General features: G+C 36.6%; 1 protein-coding gene across 3 annotated transcripts in view; it reads right to left on the bottom strand.

The window, feature by feature from the left end:
* The window catches only part of TMTC2 (transmembrane O-mannosyltransferase targeting cadherins 2), a 249,533-nt gene that overhangs the window by 10,409 nt on the left and 216,644 nt on the right, over nucleotides 1-22,480 (bottom strand). For all 3 annotated transcript variants that reach the window (XM_032688843.1, XM_032688846.1, XM_032688845.1), the window contains 2 exons: nucleotides 17,697-17,811; nucleotides 10,639-10,702 (listed from right to left, as the gene is read on the bottom strand). In XM_032688843.1, coding sequence (XP_032544734.1) covers nucleotides 10,639-10,702; nucleotides 17,697-17,811 — 179 coding nt within the window. The remainder of the gene's footprint in view (nucleotides 1-10,638; nucleotides 10,703-17,696; nucleotides 17,812-22,480) is intronic.

Raw genomic sequence — 22,480 nt, 5'->3', positions numbered from 1 at the left:
CTCCACCAAATACTCCACCACAAATATATTAATCATTCACCCTGAAGAATCTAGGATACATACAGCAAATCTTCCTATGGAATTTAATTTGGGGGTTTTATTGTGGATTTTAGGTTTTACTCTTGTTGTTATATTGGAAAAGGTTTCTATTATCTTTCATGCTGTAATTGTTTGCAGTGAGTTTGAGGCAGCCAGATGCTAAGGCAACTGGCACTGCTACAAACCATAATGTCAGATTAAAGTTACTTACTGTTAAGGAAGTCAATCTTTATTGAAACACCTGAAGAATTAGTACAACTGCCTCAGCTTAGTAATAGAGCTGTTCATTATATGGAAGACATTTCAAAAGGGTAGGTACACTGGAATGTACATTTGCGCTCCAGTAAAACTAACTGTGGGAAATAGAACCATGAGAATGCAATATGAAGAGCTAACCAATACACAGTAGTTCAGAATGCCTCAAGAAGGGACTGTTTGGGGGAAATAAATAGCTATCCATCCCCTCCCCAGTAAATCTTCTCAGTAGCAGACATCTGATCTCTAGACTGTAATCTTCTGAGGGAAAAATATGTTCAAACTGGTACTGAAGTTACTTTTAAAGACAAATTCCAAGAAAATTACTTCATCCAGACACCCATCCCCTTCCTAGCAGTCTGCAAAAGTACAGTCCATCTCATGCAGATCTCAGACCAAAACAAGCCTTACTGCTGGGTATTTCTCTTCTATACAGCCACAAAAAAATCACATTCAACCCAGAGGTGTGGGAGGGTGGGCAAGAATAACAGTTGGCATCAAAACCATCTTGGGTAAATGAAACACAAGGTCTCCAGAACTTGTGGGGGAAAAAAGTAGGCTATGTCAACGCACAACTAAAAATCATTTCTAGAAGGAGAAATACATCAGAACTATAGACCAGGAAGAAAATCAGGAAGTTATTTATTGCAAAACATCCTAATGAAGATGTACAGTTGCTGGGTTTATTTAATGAACATAAAACCCACTTTCTTATCAGTTCTAATTGCATGATAAATCCATTGCATTGTTTCCAGAATCAGTACTAGAATACTCTATTAGGAAAAACCTTGCTAGATTCTCTCTTAATTGTGTTCAAACAGATGGTTTAATTTCTGAAATTCTAATCTACTGCTGTGAGTTCTCTATTTCGTGGCACTTTACTTTCGATTGACACCAAGGGCTACATTTACAAGGCAAAGGCAATCTTGCTCTCTCCAGGAACTAATGCAAGCGGTATAGTACCCCCTGTCATATTACTATCAGGCTGTGAATCACAATCAAATGCATAAATCTATTGATGGTACATCACTTCCACAATTTCAGCAAAGAGACTGCATCTTTAGAAACTACTGCATCCCATCATCTCAAAGCAAAATGATTTGTTTTATTTAACTCAGTAGTACAATTCCAGGCTGTGACTTCCTATTAATTAGTTTCACAAAACTATTTTTTTAATTATTCAGTAAATGAACATCACAGTTAAGTACAAATACAACTGTTGTGCAGTATTTTTCATACTGGAAAAGTAAGCACAGGAAAAAAAATCTGTCTGCTCAGCTGTGGATGAAAGACATTAAAATGATAGATGAAATGAATCCAAGAGACAGGCCTAGCTGACCTCACATCCTTTCTAATTCAAAAAATTTTGATGGTGGACTGATCATACCTATATACTGGATAAAGACTTCAGATTTGCGTAACACAAATACATATGAAATAAAAAAAAAGTGAGGATTTCTGTTCAAGCTAACAGAGGTGCAGTTCCACAAAATTTCTGAATCCAGGTCTTGACAATGAAGTAGCTCAACTATTATTTGGTATGAGAACGCTTTCTCTTTGGAGAATTTATGAGGTGCCCAGGGAGAATTACAATCATTTAGTGGTATTGATATTGGAAGAACACAGGTAGGTGTGAATCTATACATTAATACTTGCACGATTAACTTCTTAGGAACCATCACTAAACTCATAATAAACATGTAAGATTTTTGTGAAAATATGATCTTTTTCTTTTTGGAGCTTTAGTCACATAAACATTTTTAACACTGTGGGCAACAGAGCCTACCATGGAAAATGAGTGCATAAACCAGAATACCCCGGGGTATTTTTTTTTGTGAAGACTTTATTAGCAGGTCCAAGCAGCACAAGGGATTGTCATCAGACATACTGAAAACCTGATATGACCTATGTGCTACGTGAATAGCACATGAGTTATCAGAGTTTCTTTCTCTCAAAATACATGTGTAGCACAGAATTACTGTTTCAACAATTCTAGGTAGGAGTAATTGATTATTTAATGAAGTTCTAAAGGTTAATTAAATTTAAAAAAAAGAATTAGTATGAAGTTGCCGATTTCCAACATTTGTTCCTCCGTTAAGTAAAAGCATGTCTATACATTTCACAGTTCTTAAAGCTGAATAACTTGGAAAATACATTATGTCAATAATTAGACTGCAGGAGGACTAATATTTATGGGAAATTTGTAAATATTTTCATAGCTAAAAATGAAATGAAAAGGACTCCAAATGACCATGACAGTAAGTTTCTGGCTTACTTTGCTAAGTGTTTCTGGGGATGCAGCTTACTGTTTGGAAAACTTTAAGCTAAGAAGAGCTCACAGCTGCTTGCATGATTTCACTTGAAATCAGAACCTAGAAAATCCAATTTACCTCTCACATGCAGGAGAAACAGAAGCAACTCTAAACAAGTCAGTGGTGCTACTGCAACGCAATATCTATGTAAGCAGAAGAAACTCAAATGTATTTTCATTTCAGTCATTCAGAACTTGCACAGACAAAATAGTTCTGTATTGAATAGAATATCAATGTACAACAAATTATTCTAGATAGGAAATAAACAGTAACGTAAAGGCATTTTAAATCAATTCCCAAAACTCACAAACTTCACTGAGCGAGCCAATCGATCTCAAATATTTGCATGTTTAACTGCTTGTACAATCAGGCAACTACAAATGAACCCATAACCTAATTCTCACATAACTGAAGGTGAGAACTGTAATGACACGAGTTCCAGCTTTCTCCTCCGCATCGTACACAAAGATGGATCACAGTACTGAGAACTAGATTTAAGTATTCCATAATTGCCCAAAATCACATTCAATCTTTGCTTTTACAGAGCTGCTACAATGCAGGACAAAACACATGTAGAGTTTTCTGGGATAAGGCTATAAATATTTGCACGTATCTCATAAAGTGTTTTCCACAGCTGAGTAAATTGATTTTCAAATTATACAACTCATCATGATACTGTGCTTTGGTATTACAGGTAAATATCCCCATTCCAATAGCCTGTGTTCTTTCTTTGTCCCCTGACGGAGACCACAGGGATGAAAAACAGTGTATAGGAGTTTTTATTTGTTTTGTCTGCTGGCTTTTTTTTAAGGTGGAAGGCACTAATCTCTGCTGCAGTAGGAATACTTTAAGATTCAGAACAACAGCCTGTACACAAGCCTGTCTTGAAGCTGATGACTGTGCACAACAAAACCCTCAAATGTGTCTTTAAAATATTTAGGAGGGTCATGAACAAATACAATTGCAAATATAGAAAGATAATTTTTTGTTCAAAAGAACAAATACTGTTTTTCCCAAATAGCTGGACAGAAATAATGTGTATGACCTGGACTTAGCCCCAGAGAAAAAGGATCTGAAAGGGGTGAAGCAAAACAACAACAAAACAAAATTGAGCTTGGGTCCAAATTAGATTTAAAAAAGCTTCCCAGCTCAGAAGGGGCAGAAAGAGTTTGTGCATGGATAAACTCTTTACATAGAGAAGTCTTGCTATTTCTGTGTATACATTGAAGATTCTTTCTATCTGAAATGAAGGGAAAGTCACATTCAGTTAATATTAATTTTCTCTAATTTCTCCATTTTGTACATCCTTTAGGCAACGTCACCCTTCTGCTACACAGGCTGAAAAATATCACAGCTATTCTGATATCAAATCTCTGAGTCAGTTTTTTATGGCGTTTCGACAGGTACAGTCTAACCAAATTAGAGTAACCAAGAAAGTGGTCTCTTATTCTTTTGAAATCAGAGAGTGATGTCCTCTTTTCAATAAGGGTGTTGCATTATCTCCTCAGTGGAGTCAACCCATGCCTAAGCCTCCCACCCCTGTATTTGCCTAAAGTCAAACTACTAAAAGCATGCCATCTGCAAATACATTTCACATCAGTCATGCCTACTTCTCATTAGGAAGCCACAGTATCCTTTTTTAGTCCCTGCATGTCCTATTCATTCAGTCTTTAGCAGGAAGAGAGGAAGAACTGGATACTGGGAAATCTTCTTATTCCTCACACCTTCACCAAGAGAAAAGAAAGGAGGCCTTTTCAGGGGGCCAAGTGTACTGCTGGGCTGGAAGGAATCCACAGCCATTCATATTATTGAGGCGGAAAGCTTGGCACACTTGAGAGGAAGCCTTTAAACAATGCGAGGCTTAGCAGCCACGGGTGCTGATAGAAGGAAGCTGTGCAGCCCAGACACAGGGCAGGAGAAGCTGGAAGCATCTCGGAGGGGAGGCAGGCAGGCAGTCAGCAGAAGCTTCTTCTGCCCCACAAGGCCCACTTTCCTGTTTTATGTAAAGGCAGACAACTGAAGGTGAATTTGGTGGATGCTAACTACCTAAAAATACAGCTCTGTGGTCATTCCATGGCACCAGTAGATAAACATAAAATACTGCCATGTGTTCATTATTTTGAATAAACAAGTACACAGACAGAAGAACATTTTGAAACAAGGACTCTCAACTGGAAATTGTCATGCTTTATTAGCAATAACATATGGCGTAAAAACTATATAAGTACTATTTCTACAGAGAACTATGTCAGCTTTTTTTGTACTATGCTCCAAAAACCAGGAGTATGATGGCAAGGTACTTTAGTTGCACTTGCATTACAGGGACCAGGTAGAGCTGCTCAGAAGGGCTGCAGGAGTAATACATTCATTACTTTATCTCTGGAGCAGTGTGAGGATGACATTGGATCCGGTGTAGTGTTGAACAGTGCCAGTTTTTTGTCAATCAAGGATCAGCTGCAGACAATGTAGGAATCACTGTTAACCCATTCACTACTGCCAACAGCAGCAGAATTAACATAGCTGAAGCCCTTAAAAAATTTATGAAAATTCTCCCTGGGAATAAGAGGAATAAAGCTGGCAAAATACATTAAAGCTGGCAAAATACATTAAAGTTGTTTCCCTCACAATTATTCCAAGCATGGTAAATCTACATGAGACAATTACTGAATGTTCACAAGAAAATCAAATAGGAAAATTTGGCACGGAAACATCTAAGGAAAAAACATACAGTAAAGCAGATCTAGATGTTTCAAGACAAAATGCAACATTTACTTTATTTTTTAAACATCTATGAACTATTGGAAGTATATTCATTTTTAGAAGTCCTGCCATGAATAAACCTCATATATTATGAACACTTTCCATAAGAAGTCACTGAAAGCATGTTATCTCTAAGGTGGCTATAGAATTACAGTCAATTATGTGGAAATCACTAGCATTCTTCTTTCACCAGTTAGACAGCTTGAGGTAGAGCTTATTGCAAGCCTGGAGCCCTTGACACAAAATCTGTACTCCAGCATTAGGGGAAAAAATAAAAGCTCTTGTAGAAACTGCTTTTTAATATGATATTGTGGTAACTGATTACATAAACCCTTCAAGTCAAGAAATGGTTTAGTCCCCCACATCATGATTAAACCATCTAGTGGAAATTGTGTTTATTTTGCTTATAGGTACATTTCTCCTTTTGCCCTCATTCTGTGTGTCTTTATGTGTGTTGTTACAGTAAGACATTTAATCAAGCCCTTTTGAAGTGGTAGAGTGGAAACAGCTGTTTCTGACAATGTGCCGATGACATGGGGCTTAAAGCTGTCATGAGCTCCAGATTGCAAACAGCACTAATATGTGGTTGGGATGGTAGTGACTTGCAGGTCACGGCACCTCCTTGAGGAATGCTTCTAAGCCAATCATCTCAAGGTGGTGGCTCAAAGTCTTAAGGCTTTGGTGAGCTCCCTTTCATTTAATACTCTTGAGGTCACACTTCAAAGTGCTCTTTCTTCTCAAAAGCCATTGGCCATATGTGGGGGTTCTAGAGCAGCTTTTTTAAGACTGGTTGCTTCAGGTTCAGACTTAAAAAGCTAGAAATGCAGCTCTATTACACAAATGATGTCTTAAAAGTTGAATAAAAGCTGAAGCTTAAGTCAACATCTCACATTCTTGAAAAGAATGCCAATTTAAAGAGAGTTTCTGGATGACTGATTTTTCCACAACAAAGCAAGCTTAAAGCTCACATTTTAGAGTGCCTAACAACTTGTTAAAACAATTTCCTGGTTTGTGAACATTACAATATGTAGGGCACCTAGAAATCATCTCTGAATACAGATTTTCTTCAGCAATACTCTCACTCAGAATAATTATTGTATATATATCTAAGAAACTTTCATTTCTTCATGCAACTGAATTTGTTAAAATTAGACTAGTGTGATTAACATACACTCAAGCCAACATTGCTAGAACAAACACATCTGTGTTTCTCACTGAGAAGGCTCTAAAATGATTTTGTTTTGATCACAGTACAAGACACTGCAACAACACATTTTTTGGAAAGCGTTCATAAAGATCAAGGGGCTAGGGAGGCTAATCTCTGTAGGTCACCTACAGAGTTGAAGGAAGAAAAGAGAATCCCATAAGAAATTATTCATAGCAAATAAAAGTAGATTCATTTTCTGAACTGCTTCCTGGATTCCTCTCTCTCTCTCTCTCCTTGGCTGTCCAGGGGAAGTCAACTCTGTGAAGCCTTTTTGGAAATTAATAGACATAACCTTGAGAATGCTTGCTTCTTCAGTAAAGTTTAAGACAAATCATTCTTGTCTCCACAGCAGCAGTGTGTTTTACAGAAAATAATGTTCTTACTGAAATTTGCCTGGAAACTACTTTCACAGAGGATAAATACACACCTACTGCAAATAAGACCAATCATGAACATTATAATTTAATTTGCATCCAAGCTCCTCTTCAGCTGGTGCTGCTATTGTACCAAAGTGTTTTAATTCCTTTGCACTATGCAGAAAGAATGTGTATCCAAAAGCAAAGATGGCATTCAAGATGTGGATACACATTTTAACACACCTCCGCTGTGTTCAGTTGTTCCTTTACTCAGTGTATTTTTTCTTGCAAATACTTGAGTCACTGTAATAACGCTTGTCATGGAAAAAATAAGTTGTATTTTCAGACCTCTCAGAATTAGTTCAATGATGAATGAATCACCTCCAATATTCCAAAAATAAAATCTTTTTATATTTGCTTTCTTAAAAACAATAGCTTGCATGTTTCAGAGAAGTTATATTTTCTGTAACTGAATACTGTGTTTCTGGTGATGTTTTTAGCCTCCCTAGTCACAACCTTTATAAAAACAGATTAAATGGAATGAGAAAGTGACTGAGACACACAGATATATTGGTTGCTCACTGTTGTTCCCCAGTTCTGTGATATTAAAATAAAAGGGCTTGTCTAAGAGACAAATGTAGAAGTGGAGACTGATGTCTGGAAAAAACACTGAAATAGCCAAGTAAGTATCTCTGAAAGTCAGAACTCAGATGGCCATTTAAACTGAAAAAGGGTGTAGAAAAGCTCAGCAGAGCAGCTTCTGGATCTGAAGGACTTATACAGTAGGGAGCAGGAGAGTAAGTACTGTGCATGCAGTGTTGCTTCATTCCAAAAGCAACAGGAGTGATTGAGAAACCAGAGAAAGAGATGCAAAAGAAAAACAGAGAGAACGCTGAGAACAAAACTCAGTCATGAAAGCTCAATGAGCATAAAAATTCACTAACAATCAGTAAAAGATTCATTTTATAGTATTGCTAATGTCTTATAGCTGCTAAGGACTGTATTTTATAGCAGTGATATTAGAGAAATTATACAATATGTTATATTTGTAAAGAAATGGATGCAAGAGAATGGAAATCTGAGTTTTCTTTCAAACTGCACTAGCCGGAAATCTCTCAGGAGCCAGGTACAGGTCTAATTCTAAAGAATAACCAGTAATTTAGTTGTCTTGGCACAGTGAAAGGAAGTTGATAACAAAGAAATGAATCTTCTACCTGGGACTTGAAGAAGTGACTGGGGAACCAAAGGGAAAAAAAGTCATATTGAAAAAAAAAGCTGAGATCCAGTTTACTTGGGATGCTGATCCATAATTCATTAATATCAAAAGATACTGTCTCAATCACTAGAAGAGGGAAGATTCTTGTCAAACAGCCACTTTGAGCATTTAATTATACCAGTAACAAGGCTGATCCATTGCACAGAATGAGATTTCAATGCTGCCACAGTATTCTCACCAAGAGGGAATTTGGGAACCTGACTCCTATCAGCTAACATTAAACAGGGCACAAAAATATACATATAGATATGTGTATACATACATGGAATGGTATGCATCTGCATATTACATCACATGAATACATCTACTATTTTGAGTTTTCTATAACGAAATGTTCCTAGATCATCAGTGATGGATACAAAAAATAAAATTAAATCCTTCAGCACTACATTTTGCTTAAGGCTATTTCTTTAGCATCTTGACTCACATAAGTTTGCTGATCCTTCATAATTATGAGACAGTGATAGGATACACAGGCTATATCCAAAAGGACAAATTAAACTGTGGGCTTTTTCAAGCTGTGAGGATAGCTCCCACACAGCTCTGGACTGGGACACTGCAGTCTCTCAGACAGTACCCGGACACAATCTAAGCAGCTGGTTCAATCAACACTAGAAAACAGCCCTGGGCACATTTAATTTATCAGTACAGATGCAGCCATGAAGTAGAGGCTACATCAGTAATTTGCATTCTATATTATTTTGGAAAGATTGGGAGCTTCTTTCTTACCATGTATACATTATACTGCTTACTACCAAGTAATACTCCTCAAGTGGCTTCTTTTTCTCCTGATCTGAAACTATTATGGTGAATTTGAGAGTTAATAAGAGAGAGATGTATAACTGCTTCTGGTTTTGTTTACATTTTTGAGATTTTCTGATGATTGTAAAATCATCAGAAAGTTTATGCTGGCAGTGAAAACTGACAATCTTCCCACTCTTCATCAGTAAAATATTTTCTAAAGGCTTTAAACCACATGCATACTATGCTTAGCTAGAAAGTTAAACTATGATCTTGAATATAAAAGTGAAATTATCTCTTAAAGAAAGCTGAATACCAGTACTTATTAGATCTTTGCTTATCCTAATAAAGTTAGAAGAAAGTTGCTACAATGAACTGTTTTCTTCAAAAAGAATACTTTGGTCTTAGCATGTAAAACTTGTAATCAATAATTATAAACACCTAACCTAGCTGTCAGTTACTTCCAAGGCTCTCTGAGAAACCTCACACATATAATCATATTCATATATGGTTTACACAACAAACTTATTTTGGAGTTTCTGAGAAACATTTTGAGTGTACAGTGAACCACAGAAGACGACTTGTACCAGTTTGCACACAACTGAGGGAATCCTTTCAACATTAAGGTATCCTCTCAAAAAAACCCAAAAAACAATGCAAAAAGTCCTGCATCTGAAAGCATAAAGAATCACAAAGTCTATATTGTTATTTCACAAGGAATGAATTAATATAATACAAAGTTTTTTGACAGCTTTTAAGAGACAGTGTAAAAGTCTGTCATTTTGTATGAATAAGTTATTTGGGGGTTTTTTTGATTATATTTTGCTAGCTTGTTTTGAGTCTTAGCTGGGGTAGCTTTTGATTCTTAGGTCTGAAAACTCTTTTGTTTTAAGTCTGTAGTTTTTCCCTTTTTTTTTCTTTTGACTGAATTTGCTAACATGTATCCTCAAATTTGGTACTATAGACTTCTGTGACAGGAATTTTCCTAGATTTGATTTATTGCATAGGCAAAGTGTTCTGTATTTAAAATAAATTCTGCCTCATTTATATTCATGACTTTTGTCCCCCCAAAATGTGCAGGTAATTAAAAAGAAATATAACACTGAGTAAAAAATGGTAAGTAAAAAATTTTTTATTTCTTTAGTTCAAGATGCAATAAAACTGGAAATTAGCTTCCCTTTTTAAAAAGCATCTGTCACTTATTCCTACATACTTCTGCTTCAAAAAACAAGTATTTCTTTGCCAATATACAACTACCTTGGAGATAAATACCTCTGAGGCAAAATTATCTTTAAGTTCATGACAGAGGAAAAGGCATAAATGTATTATTTAAAATGCCTTAAACAGTGGATCACAGAGTAGCCCTTCATTCTCTTTTACTAGTGGAAATAGATGGAACTGGAAAAGCTTTCCAAACTTAACACATTTAAATGTAGATAAATAAATCGAAATCTACAAGTCTTAGCCACTTATTGCTAGACCACTTCACTGAGGCAACTTGGAAAGTATAGTGATTGGTTTGACAAATGAACAGCTTCATCTGATGACCCAATAATTAACCATTAAAAGAACATATATAATACATGACAAGAGATCAAATGCTCCAGCAAGAAGTTCTGCTCAACAAAAAGGGTTCAGTACCATAGCACATTCATCAACTTAAGTAATGGATATCATTAGGAAGGTACTTACATTAGGTCTTAATCCTGCTGCCATTTCATAATACTTCTCGGCTTCTTCATTAAGACTGGCTTGTCTATTAGGACAGAAAAAAACAACAGTTACTTCTCATTTTCCTTGGGTTAAGAGAAACTCATACCTAAAGAAACATAGCTAAAATCAAAATACTGCAACTACTTTTCTGTTTAAGGAAATTACCCTAAAAAATGCACAAAATATGTAAATCTAAAAGTTTTCTTATAGTTCAGAATGTCCATTAGCACAAATCCTCTTTGCCTACCTCATTTTCTTTTTTAGTTCTGAAATGATATTAGTACATATTAGAAAGAAATACAGAAAGCTGAACACTCAGACAAAAACAGAGACATATGTCTTCACCAGAGGAAAATCTGACTCATTTTTTGTAATCAGACATACTTTAAATTCAGAAGCTGTAAATAATGCAATAATGCAATTTCTCACATTTTGCCTCCCCAAAACCACTATATCATTCCAGTAAAAAAAGGAAAAAAAGTCAGATCATACAATGATTTCTGAAAACTAGGTTTCCATGGTTGAGGGAATTGATTCAGAAAAGAGTTCCAATTTCAACATTTACTCACATCATTCTGAGAGGGGATTTAAACTTAGGTCTCCTGTTCCAGGAGAATAAGATGATTTTCTGGGTACCTGAAGCACTATCAGCTCAACTGTTTTTCTTCTCCTTACTAATACAGACAGCATCTACATGGTCCTAGTAGTTTACTTTTTATTTCTTCTCCTGAGTTTTAGTTTAATATCTTCAAATGAAAATGCAATTTGTTGCCAAAGAAATCCCAACATGTTTTTGTCTCAACAGGTCCTTTTTATCTCGTCTCTCAAACTCCTCTCTTCTCCTTTTGTCTCCACCTTCTTAATTTCCCTCCAACTATTCATTTTGTCTACCGGTCCAATGAGTATCAGTTTATCACATACATGTCATGAGAAAGATGGTAAATCTGTAAGAACAACCAAGCATGACTTTCAGGCAGGCTACATATCTTCTGCTAAAATTATTTCCTTTTTTCCTATGAGGGGATAGGTCCTTTCATAGGAGAGTTAGGACAGATCTTCAGCATATTTGTGTTTGTTATGTGATTATATAACACAGGTGCATTTCTGCGATACAAAATCGAAAAATTAGACAATGGAATAACACTGAGTAGGGTTGGCCATCTGATTTTTTATCCTTTTTCTTCTGCTTTTGAAAACAGTTTCTAATTCAAAGAATATCAATCAACTGAGCACTTGTGCCTGGAGATTTTACCGTGTTCATTACATGAGCCTTTACATGCTTTGTTATTCAGTAATCAAACTGTGCTCTAATTTTATGTTCCTATCCACCCAGATTTTAAACATTAGTCACTTAATACATGATAGTCAATTAATCCTGGTCAATACATTTTGACAGCTATTGGTCTTGGGAGGAGAAGGGGAGAAGGATAATCCCTTTGAAATTTCTCACATAATTCCTGTGCAAGCTGAAATCACTTCCTGAGTAACAACTGCTAAGTAGAATCTGGTTTATACCTGTTAACTGTTTTAAATTACTTTTCACATGTATCATTTACTCAGTGGTCGCAGTGGTTAGAAATGATTGAATGTCTAAAAATATTAATTCAACCTGCTTCTGAATTGCTCCTGCTGGGTATCAGTAGCACTTGAAATGACTGGAAAAAAAATATTCTCATACTTATGAATTTCAGGATTTACAACAAGGTGCTATAAAATGAAACATGTTAAACAGCTTTTTTTTTTTTTTCCCCTGCTTGTATGGAACTGTCAGGACACAAAGAACTTCTGAAAGTGGTGAAATAACGTACAATAAACAAGGTTTCTTACCCAGGAGGCAAATACAAATGGTACACTTCACCTCCAAAAAGTGTTGTTGGCATGTGAATGTAGAACACATTAAAATCCCTTTTAGCCCAGTGGAAATACATGGCTTGCTTTCCTCCCACGTGTACACCTTGAAACATGCATCATTAATTGCTAAGTTGAAGTCAGTTTGAATGTATAGTTTTCCATTAAAAACAGTTTATAGAAATGCATGCGCAACACAGTAATCTGGTCAGGAAAATGCCAGTTCCATTTCTGCGGCATTCAACATCAGTTCCCTTACTTAAGATGCTTCAGAATTCTGGATCCCATTTTCACTGCAAATCTGAGCTAGAAATTCATTATATTAAGCCCTGAAATAGCTTTCCCTTGAGAAAAATTAAAGACACAGAGGTAGGAAATTGTAGTAACCAACCCTATGCCACTGAGCAGTAAAGAGCTCTGGATCAATGTCAAATAAGGGAAGGACACTACTAAAGGTAACATAATTCACATTAGAGTAAAATATTAGATAAAATGTTGATAATAAAACACAAAGGAAGGAAAGGGAGCAAAGAGAAGTTCAGAAGACAGAGTCCTTTTCATAGTTATGAGATATATTTCAACCTCTGTCCTAAATCTTTTCATGAGGACTGACCTTGAAAACACATCTGATTTCCCCTATCAGCACTAGCATTCAATCTTGTTTTAAGGGACGAAAACGTTTTCTCTTTTTGTTCTCATATCTCTTAACTCGAGCCTCCAGATCAACCAATTCTCTGTATTCAGTTCCAGCTGATTGATGGTGATGTCATAAATGTGCTTGATAGCACATCACTTAGATTATCCTGACACCCAGTTTACATTCATTTTGAATCTTTATGTTGATCACTGGAAAAAATATTGTTGTAAGAGAAAAACACCACCAGTGCTGACTGGTTTAGATACATAAACATGTGAGTGGGAAAGCATTAGTTTTAACCTGTCTGTTGCTTGGTACAAAGCTTCAGACTGTTGACTATTTTTTCAGTGAAATCACGGATGTCAGCCCAGCTACAAAGAAAGTTTTCTTCAGAGATTCCTATTTTTAAATAATGAATGTTGATACTTGGCATTCTTAATGGATTTTTTTGTGTCACAACAAAATCATAATCAGGTTTTATACCTCTAACTGTTCATACATATTTTTAGTTTAAAAATTTTATATAGACTATATACTTTGCTATACATACATATATATTATTAAGCACATAGACAGCAATTAAAGAATGAATATAAACTGTTGAGACAATAACAGCTAGTGAAGTTGTGCCTATGAGACTGTGTCAGCAATTCGAATACCATGTTCAATCAGTGTATTCTGGAGAGCCAAAATACTCTTACAGAAATTCACTGAGAAACAAAGACCGTGTCATGTAATATTGCTCCAATTTAGACTTGTTTTTCAAATAGTCAACAAACATGCTATAACTTCATGTAATAAGAGAGTTTCCCAGAATAGTCCACTTACAGAAGCATGAAAAAACTAATTATTCCTATAAAAATAGGTCTTCTTCCTAAGTTTGTTTTCATGTGAAGACAATGTGAAGCTCTTTTCCTGTTTCTAATTAGTACAACAGTGTCACCCCACTGCCATCTCTCATTCTAAAAATAATCCTCTCCTAGACCACAGGAAATCTAGCTCATGGCAGCTCACTTAGTACAAAACTTAAAAAGTTAAACTTAGCACTTGTTAATGCATGACTTAGTCACTGAAGGTACAGCATTACAAATATGTGCTTCACTGCATTTCATTAAAATGTATCTAGCTTTTCTGAAGGGCTTCAAATTTCTATAAGTAAGAGCATTGGAAATAGTACAAAAGTAAAACATATGACCAGATACTGTTTTAAGTACCACCCAAAGAGCTGCATGACCTTGAAGAAAGCTGTCTGGAAAACAAATTTGTTGAGATAATAAATTCTACAGGCAAGTATAATGCAAGTTAAAAGTTACCAGACTGTTGCAAAGACATGGATTACAGTCATCCCACATCTCACCCCTCTTACAGATGACTTGATTCATCTTGCATTGCATTATCAGGATGCTACAGAAGTCATCTAGAGGAAAAAAAACCCCAAACTATGTGCTATTAGGAGCAGGGAGGTCTCTCAATAATGCAAACAGAACTAAGTTGATAATTTTTTTACTTCAGATTCAGTTACAAAAAAAGGAAGTAAGCAATGTTGGAATACCTGACACGAGGAGAAGTTCCTGTGACTTATTAACTGAGAACAGGCTATCTATAAATACAACTACTGCATTTGGACCCAGTTAACAATTGTGTTGCAAATTTAAGAAAAAGATTACTTTGCAGCATTCTAGTTCAAAATTTTCAAAAGTTGTAAATTTTTATAGAAGTTGCATTTTAATTTAATTTGTTTTTTCTCAGAGAGTAAGGGGATTAAAAAAAAAGGAAAATATTTTAGCACTAGAGTAGAAAAACAAATTGAACTTTGAAAGAATATTGTGATTAGTTTCCATCCAAAACAGCTGTAAACCAAATTTGAAAGAAGTTGTATGTGATCCTGAAAAAATGTCTTCATGTTTCTCAGTCTTGTGACATTCCTTAGACTAATGTAGTAAGTAGTAAGAGAGGCGAGAAAGATAATTCCTTTCTAATTAAAAAATACATCACTGGGTAGAATATTTGGTCTGAAAAAAAATTAGAATCTATACAAAAATCTAAGCTACTGTTATTATCTTGCAGTCATTTTGGAAACCTTGCATCATCCACATTAGTATCAATTTCTGTCTCTTAGTCCACAACACATCTTTAAAATTTATCCCATCTTGCTCACCAGAGTCAATTCATTTTCATGCTCTATGAACTTCTATAATATGTTTTCTACTTCACAGCTGTGCAGTTCATTCAAAATTCTTACTCACTGGTCAGTTTCTGTAGCTCTCTAGGGTACCTAAAGAGCAGTTGGTCATCTACATGAAACTACTTCAGCCTTTTATTTATGACTGCATTTAGCATTCACAGTTCCTAGCTGTGTCACTCTATGCCAGTTGGTTTATTCCCTTCTTTCCTTCCTCTTTTGTGTCTTGGTATCTGCTTTCCTCTTGGAATCACCTCAGCTCTCTGTTGTTCTAAAGATCCGGAAAATCAGCTGCTTCTGAAGTCCTGTAGACTTACAATGGATTTGTAGCTGCTCTGTTCCAATGAATGAATACACATTGCCCTTGTACAACAAGTCTTACAGAGGCAATATATTTAAATCAATTGCTAAGTAGAGCAGTGAACAAGGACAGACAACAGAATCATAACCTTTCAGCAAAAATCAGTCAGATGCTAACACATGGGGGTTTTAAGCAAATGCTTAGCAGCACCGAATTTAACTTTGCCACCCTGCTCTTGCTAAATCCTCCAGACTATTTTAGACTCCCAGAGCATATTAGGAAGACAATTACAATCATCCACAAAGAGAACTGAGCATGTAAGTGAAAAATTAGACCAACTGGGTATCCCAAAGCAGCACATTGGATTCTAGCTAAACTAAAACAGGCCCCTGTTTTAGGGGTTTTTGTTTGGCGAGTTTTCTTTGTTTCTAGAGGTTTGGGCTTTTTGCTTATAGTAAAAATAGAGAATGCATCTTAGAATCACTGAGCTCATTGCTGATCAAGGTGCCCCAAAAACAGTATACTCTCAGTCAGATCAAGTAGGTTAACCATGGCTGATGTACAGCAGCCACGTAGTACAGCAGCAATGCTGTTACTTGAAAAGTGAAAAAATACTCATATCCAGATGTAAACAAACATGCCTTCAAAACTTTGGATGCTTCACTCAGTGCTCACAGAGAAAGTGAGAGATTTATTAAACCTATTTCCAAAATAGTATTGATCTACATCATCATATTTTAAAATACACACAATCACACCACTTAAACTTATCTTCCACAACACAATCACTGAAATCAGGACTCTGACACACTCTATACCCCTCTGAATTCAGCTGCTTGCTATGCTTCTGTCTGTGAATTTGTAACATTGATGTAAATGTTTCAAATTACTGAACTCTGTCTCAAGAGTTATCATTCACAAAATAATTAGGGGAAGGTAAGGATCCTTAAAACAGCTCGTACACCTGAGTCAAGTCAAACTATTGTTTACCAGTGAACCATTTTTCTTGGTTTCCTTTCTAATCTACAAGCAGTAAGAGTTATTTTTCAAAAGGTGTTTTGGCGCATATTTCAAAGTCATGGTATAGAAACTGTAATTCTGAAACTCGGGTCACTTGCCTGAAGCCGATTCTACCGTCTGTTTTATACCATTGTCCTTCTCTTTTATACAATTTTCCTTTCATTTCATTTCATATTTAAAATGTTAAAAGTATAAACAGCCTAGTGAGATATCTTCATCAGAGAAATTATTTCAAGAACTGTTTTGTGCTAATGAAGTATCTTTTTTTATTTCCTTTTTCACGCATTTGCTATGCTTAGATATCATCTAAATGAAATTAAGCATCCTTATAGCTGTTAAGCAGACAATAGACAATAATTGGACAGTTATCCTAGAAATAAGCATAGAGGATACCTATTACAGTAATGTGAGTTTAATGATAATGTTAAACTCACAGATAGCAGCTTAATGTTACTGAATAACCTGGTCTGTCAGCTTGAAAAGCTAAAAAAAAAGTCAAAATTTTTATTCTATTCAGATAGAACAGAATTAAATATAAGACTACATTTTAAATCACAGATTCTGAGAATACAACTAAGTGCTCCTATGAGTCTCAAAGTCATTATTAGCCTGGGAATATTTAGATTTCCAATTATCGTAGTGTTCCCTACTAACACAAATTTTCAATACTCTATTTACATCTAGAACAGAAATATGGTCTCATCTTTTCACACTAAATTTTTAAAAATCAGGAGAAAGGAAATCCTGCAGAAGGTTCTTCACAAAAGAAACACTTATTCTTCTATGCAAGCAAAATGGATTACGTACTTGTAAACTACAGAAGTTTTGAAGGTAAGAAATTATGAGATAATACACAGAAAATTAGAAATGGAAAGTGCTAAATCCTGCAACAGTTTCATTCCAGTTCTTTGTATCTTATTAGCAATATTGAATTATTCAAAAGAGTTGCTGGGCTTTAAAAAGAATCCTGCATAAGCGAAGGCTATAAATACTTTTTCCCTCCAAAATAAGAAAGGAAAATCCAGTAAGGCAGATGTAAAAGCACTAACCTGAGCATATGGGCTGCATTGAAAACAACATCAAATTCCATATTATCGAGTTCAGCTGCCTTTTTTGCCATTTCAGCTGCTTCTATCAGGCGAGATTCTTCAAGGAGGAACTGACCTGCAATGGAGTGCATGACCGTGAGCCCACAGATAATAACTGATGTAATATACTACAGAGAGTATAGTTAGGAAAAGGAATTACAAAAAAACCCCAACAAACTAACAAATCAACCAACAAACAGTTGTCTCACATTCAATATTATTTGCTGATTTGCTCTGTATTTCAACATCCTCAAAATACAGTCAGTGTAGAAAAAATGCAATAAATATGACAGGTAATAACGATATTTGTGGAACATATTCAGGAAAAGTGAGAACAATAGAGTAAAACTCAGCCATCAAGAAATAGTACTTCCAACCACCAAGAAGCCTGCCATTTGAGAACTTGCCCTTCTGCCTCTACATTGATCTTCATTTCCTCAAGACAAATTGAAGTAAATAACATCTACGAATCAAATACACTCCCATTTTTAAAAGCATATCTCAAAATCATATTAAAAGATACATTTTTACATATATCCATGAGAACATATTTCTTCAGCTTTAGAATTATAAATGATATCAGCATTAAAATTATTATATATGTGTACCTTGATAAACTGGTATTTTATCATGTATTGCACTAACCCCATAGGTAGCTCTTTACAAGTTTCCTACATGACACCTTTTACATAAAAAAAATAAATAGAAGATGGTTAAAATGAAGTGACTGAATTTTTACAAATGATGTTATCATAATCATTGAACCAAGTTTCAAGTGAAAAGAATGAATAATTTAAAACTAACTAAACTTTGACTGAAGTACAGCAGTTTCAAAACGAAACATATAAGACATAGTAGAACTCTACCAAAATGAGTTTTCCTTTGATGAAGATGAAAAAGAAATCTGGAAGATACTTAAGCAACCTTATTTTCTGCTCTTTTAAATGATTTTTTCATTCCTAATTTGTAAAATGCATTATTTTTGCAATAACTTTTTAAAAGATTTCAGCCATCTAGACTCTGTGTCTACATAACTTTATGTTTGGAAAAGCTATCCTCAAGGATGGTGACTAAAGATTCCATCATCCCATCCTTCCCTTTTAAACTTATTTTGTAAAGTTAGATCACTCAACCAAAAATTGTCCGCCATGCCATCACTGACCACTAGCCTCTTCAGAAATAATATCCCATGAGCAAATGATTTCCTCTCATAGTGAGGGATTTTCTCTTTTTTTCTTTCCTCCTTTCCTCATGCATTCATTCCGTGTTGCTCACATGCTTGCTATGTGCTTATGCAAAAAATCCAGAAATCCAGTTAACCAGAGCTAGCAAAGTCTGTACAGGCCTAGTGAATCCGGTGATGCTTTGGTACAACAAAGACATTTACAGAAGGAATAATTTTCAAGAGAAAAAGCGATGAAAGACAGCTTTCTTAGCTTTTTGTTTTCTCTGTGGATACATTTCAGCTTAGGAGAGATGGAAGATTGTTTAGTCAGACTCATATATTAATTATTCATATCAGCAAAACTCTTGTAAAAACATTCTGGTACCTTCCTGCATTCACAGTATAAGGTTTGCCTGCTTTAGTTACATCCACACTCTAATATGTGCTATATTTTGATGCAGTATGAGGCTTTGTGCTTATTGTGCCCAGAAACAGATGATTTACAAAAAAAATTCTCTCACACCGAACAATAGGTAAATAAATAAAAAAAAAGAGAGGAAAAACATAAAAGAAAACCTTTTGAGAACAGTTTGGACCACAGGAAACTAATTTGTCTTCAGAATTAGAAATCATGGGTTGAACCATTAGTGGAACTCTTTTAGGAAGGGATAACAAATGCTTACAAAAGTAGCAAATTTGCTTCCTTTCCCCCCCCCCCCCCCCCCGTTTGGGTACAACATCAGGGAATGCCTTATATGTAGCAGGACAAATTCAGATTTGAATCTGAAAATTCTCCAAGTAAAGCTACCAACTACAACAGGCAGTTCCTATCTCTTGATTTGGGCTGAATTCCTATTTTCTTTAAAGAGAAATCTTTGAAACAAGCTTGACCAACCAGTATTCCAATTCTCTTCCAAAAAGTGAAGTAAAGCAGTATCCCTAATCTTTAGGTCCATGTTAAAGCAAACCAACCACAAATTGTTAACATTAAGGTTCTTTTGCTAATGAAAGCCCTGGATTAGCAGAATGAAACACTGGTAACTGGATGTACTATTAATAGATCCAGCCAGAGGGGAAAAGGAGGACATAAGCTTTTATACTTCAAGACAGCGAACATTCAGGAGAATTCTAAAATAAATATATACTTAATTTAGGAAAAATTTTTTGCACCTTATAATTTAAAAATAATGTCAACTGCTCATTAAGCAAATTAATTACATAAGGAGAACAAACCTCTCCTTATTATTGTCAATAAAAAAATTATTCAATGGGTTTTAGAGACAGATCTTTAGAAACATACTTCCAGTTTTCTGTAACACTGAAGCTCAGCAGTGATGTTACCTTACCTGTTCAAGAAGCATTTGGACAACACTCTCTGGCACATGGCGTGATTCTTGGGCCTCCCCTGTGCAGTGCCAAGAGCTGGACTCACTGATCCTTGCGGGTCCCTTTCAATGCAGGATATTCCATGATTTCATGAGGGGAACAACACTTAACTGCCTTAATCATTGCCTGAGTAGAGGTGATTTCATCAGCGGCTGCTGATCAAGTGTTTCCCTGTTTGGATGGGCTATAAATATAATTGACTGCCACCTTCTCAATCTAGTGGAAAAGTAAATACTTGAGCATACAGGTCTGTGGTAGGTTGGCCCCTGTCAGCATCCAAGCACTCATGCATCTGCTCATCCCCACCCACTCCAGCAGGGTGATGGGAAGAAACAGGAAGAACAAAAGCAAGAAAATTTGTGCATCAAGATAAAGACAGTTTAATATGTGAAAGAAAAAAAACAACAAAAAAATCAACCAAACAGCAAAGTGAAGAAAATCACTTGCCACTTCTCACATGCAGACTGATGCTTAGCCAGTCTCCAACAAAGGGCCACCTCAGAAGCCAAAATCCTTCTTCTTTTTCTACTCCAGTTTTTATTGCTGAACATGATGTTATATGGTCTGTTATATCTATCCCTTTGGCCAGCTCAGGTCAGCTGTCCAGGCTGCATCCCCTCCCAACCACCTGCCCATCCACAGTCTACTCTGTGTTAGGGCAGACTAATCAAAAGAGAAATCCTTGACACTGCTCAAGCGCTATTCAGCAACAGCCAAAACACTGGTGTATTATCAAGGAAGGCTATTTTAGTTACAAATCCAAAACACAGCATCATCCAGGCTGCTATAAAGAAAGTTAATGCTATCCAAGCCAGACCCAGTACAAGGTGGAAACTTTCAGCTGAGAATTGATTTGCCAAGTTCTCCTGAAAGGCATACTAATTTTATGCACACATCTCAATTTAATTTAAAGCACCTAAGTAGAGAGATATAATTTTGAAAACATTAGTTGCCATTCCTTTTAATGTGATATACTAAATTCAGACAAGAATGAAGTGGATTGGCACTTTACTGGTGCACTTTCTTCAATAAAAAGTAGACTTCTGAACTTTTCCTATGAAAGCCATATGTTTTCCCAAGAGAAGGGCGCTAGCAGGGTGTAACAATGCCAAGGTGTTGAAGGTGGATCAGAAGGTATGATCCACAAGCCCCAAGATCCAGGAACCACTTGTGTCGGTCTAAATTTACATGTAGGATTTTCTCCTATGACAGGCAGATGGCAAACCTCACGTTCTATGAGGTGGGTTTCTGTGGCTGGGTTTTGGTAGCAGGGGGGCTACAGGGGTGGCTGCTGTTAGAAGTTGCTAGAAGCTTCCCCTGTCCGTGGAGCCAATGCCAGCCAGCTCCAGGATGGACTTCCTACCGCTGGCCAAGGCCAAGCCAATTAGGAGTAATAGTTATCACATCTCTGTGATAACATATTTGAGAACAAAAAATTGTTGCACAGAATAAATTCCAGCCAGGCAAGAGTAGAGTAAGAACATGGGAATAACAACATAGACACCAAGGTCAGTGCAGAAGGAGGGGCAGGAGGTGCTCCAGGCGCTGGAGCTGAGGTCCCTGCAGCCCGTGGTGCAGACCATGGTGGAGCAGCTGTGCCCCTGCAGCCCATGGAGCACCATCGGGGTGTAGAGATCCACCTGCAGCCCATGGAGGAGCCCATGCTGGAGCAGGTGGATGCATGAAGGAGGCTGTGACCTCATGGGAGGACCAGGATGGAGCAGGGTCCTGCCAGGGACCTGCGGCCTGTAAAGAGGGAAGCCCATGCTGGAGCAGGTTTTTCCCTGGTAGGATTTGTGGCCCCTGTGGGGGACCCACGTCGGCACAGCTCATTCATGAAGGACTGCACCCCATGGAGGAGTGACCCATGGAACAGCAGTTTGGGAAGAACTGCTGCCCAAGGGATGGACTCATGTTGGAGAGGTCCATCAAGTACTGTCTCCCATGGGAGGGACCCCACGGGAACAGGGGAAGGACGCCTCTCTCTGAGCAGTGGCAGAAACAACAACTGAGCGTAACCCCCATTCCCTGTCCTCCTGCACTGCTGGGGGGGAGAAGGGAGAACATAGAAGGAAGGAGGGGTTGGGGGAAGGTATTTTTAAGACTGTTTTACTTCTCACTCTTTGGCTCTTATCCTGTTAGTAATAAATATAAGTACTATCCCCACTTTGAGTCTTATTTTGCTTGTGAAGGT

Source organism: Chiroxiphia lanceolata, chromosome 5 (genome assembly GCF_009829145.1).
Source record: "Chiroxiphia lanceolata isolate bChiLan1 chromosome 5, bChiLan1.pri, whole genome shotgun sequence".
Taxonomy (NCBI): Eukaryota; Metazoa; Chordata; class Aves; order Passeriformes; family Pipridae; genus Chiroxiphia; species Chiroxiphia lanceolata.
Note: the sequence above shows the minus strand (reverse complement) of the source record. Positions and strands in the feature narration are given on the sequence as shown.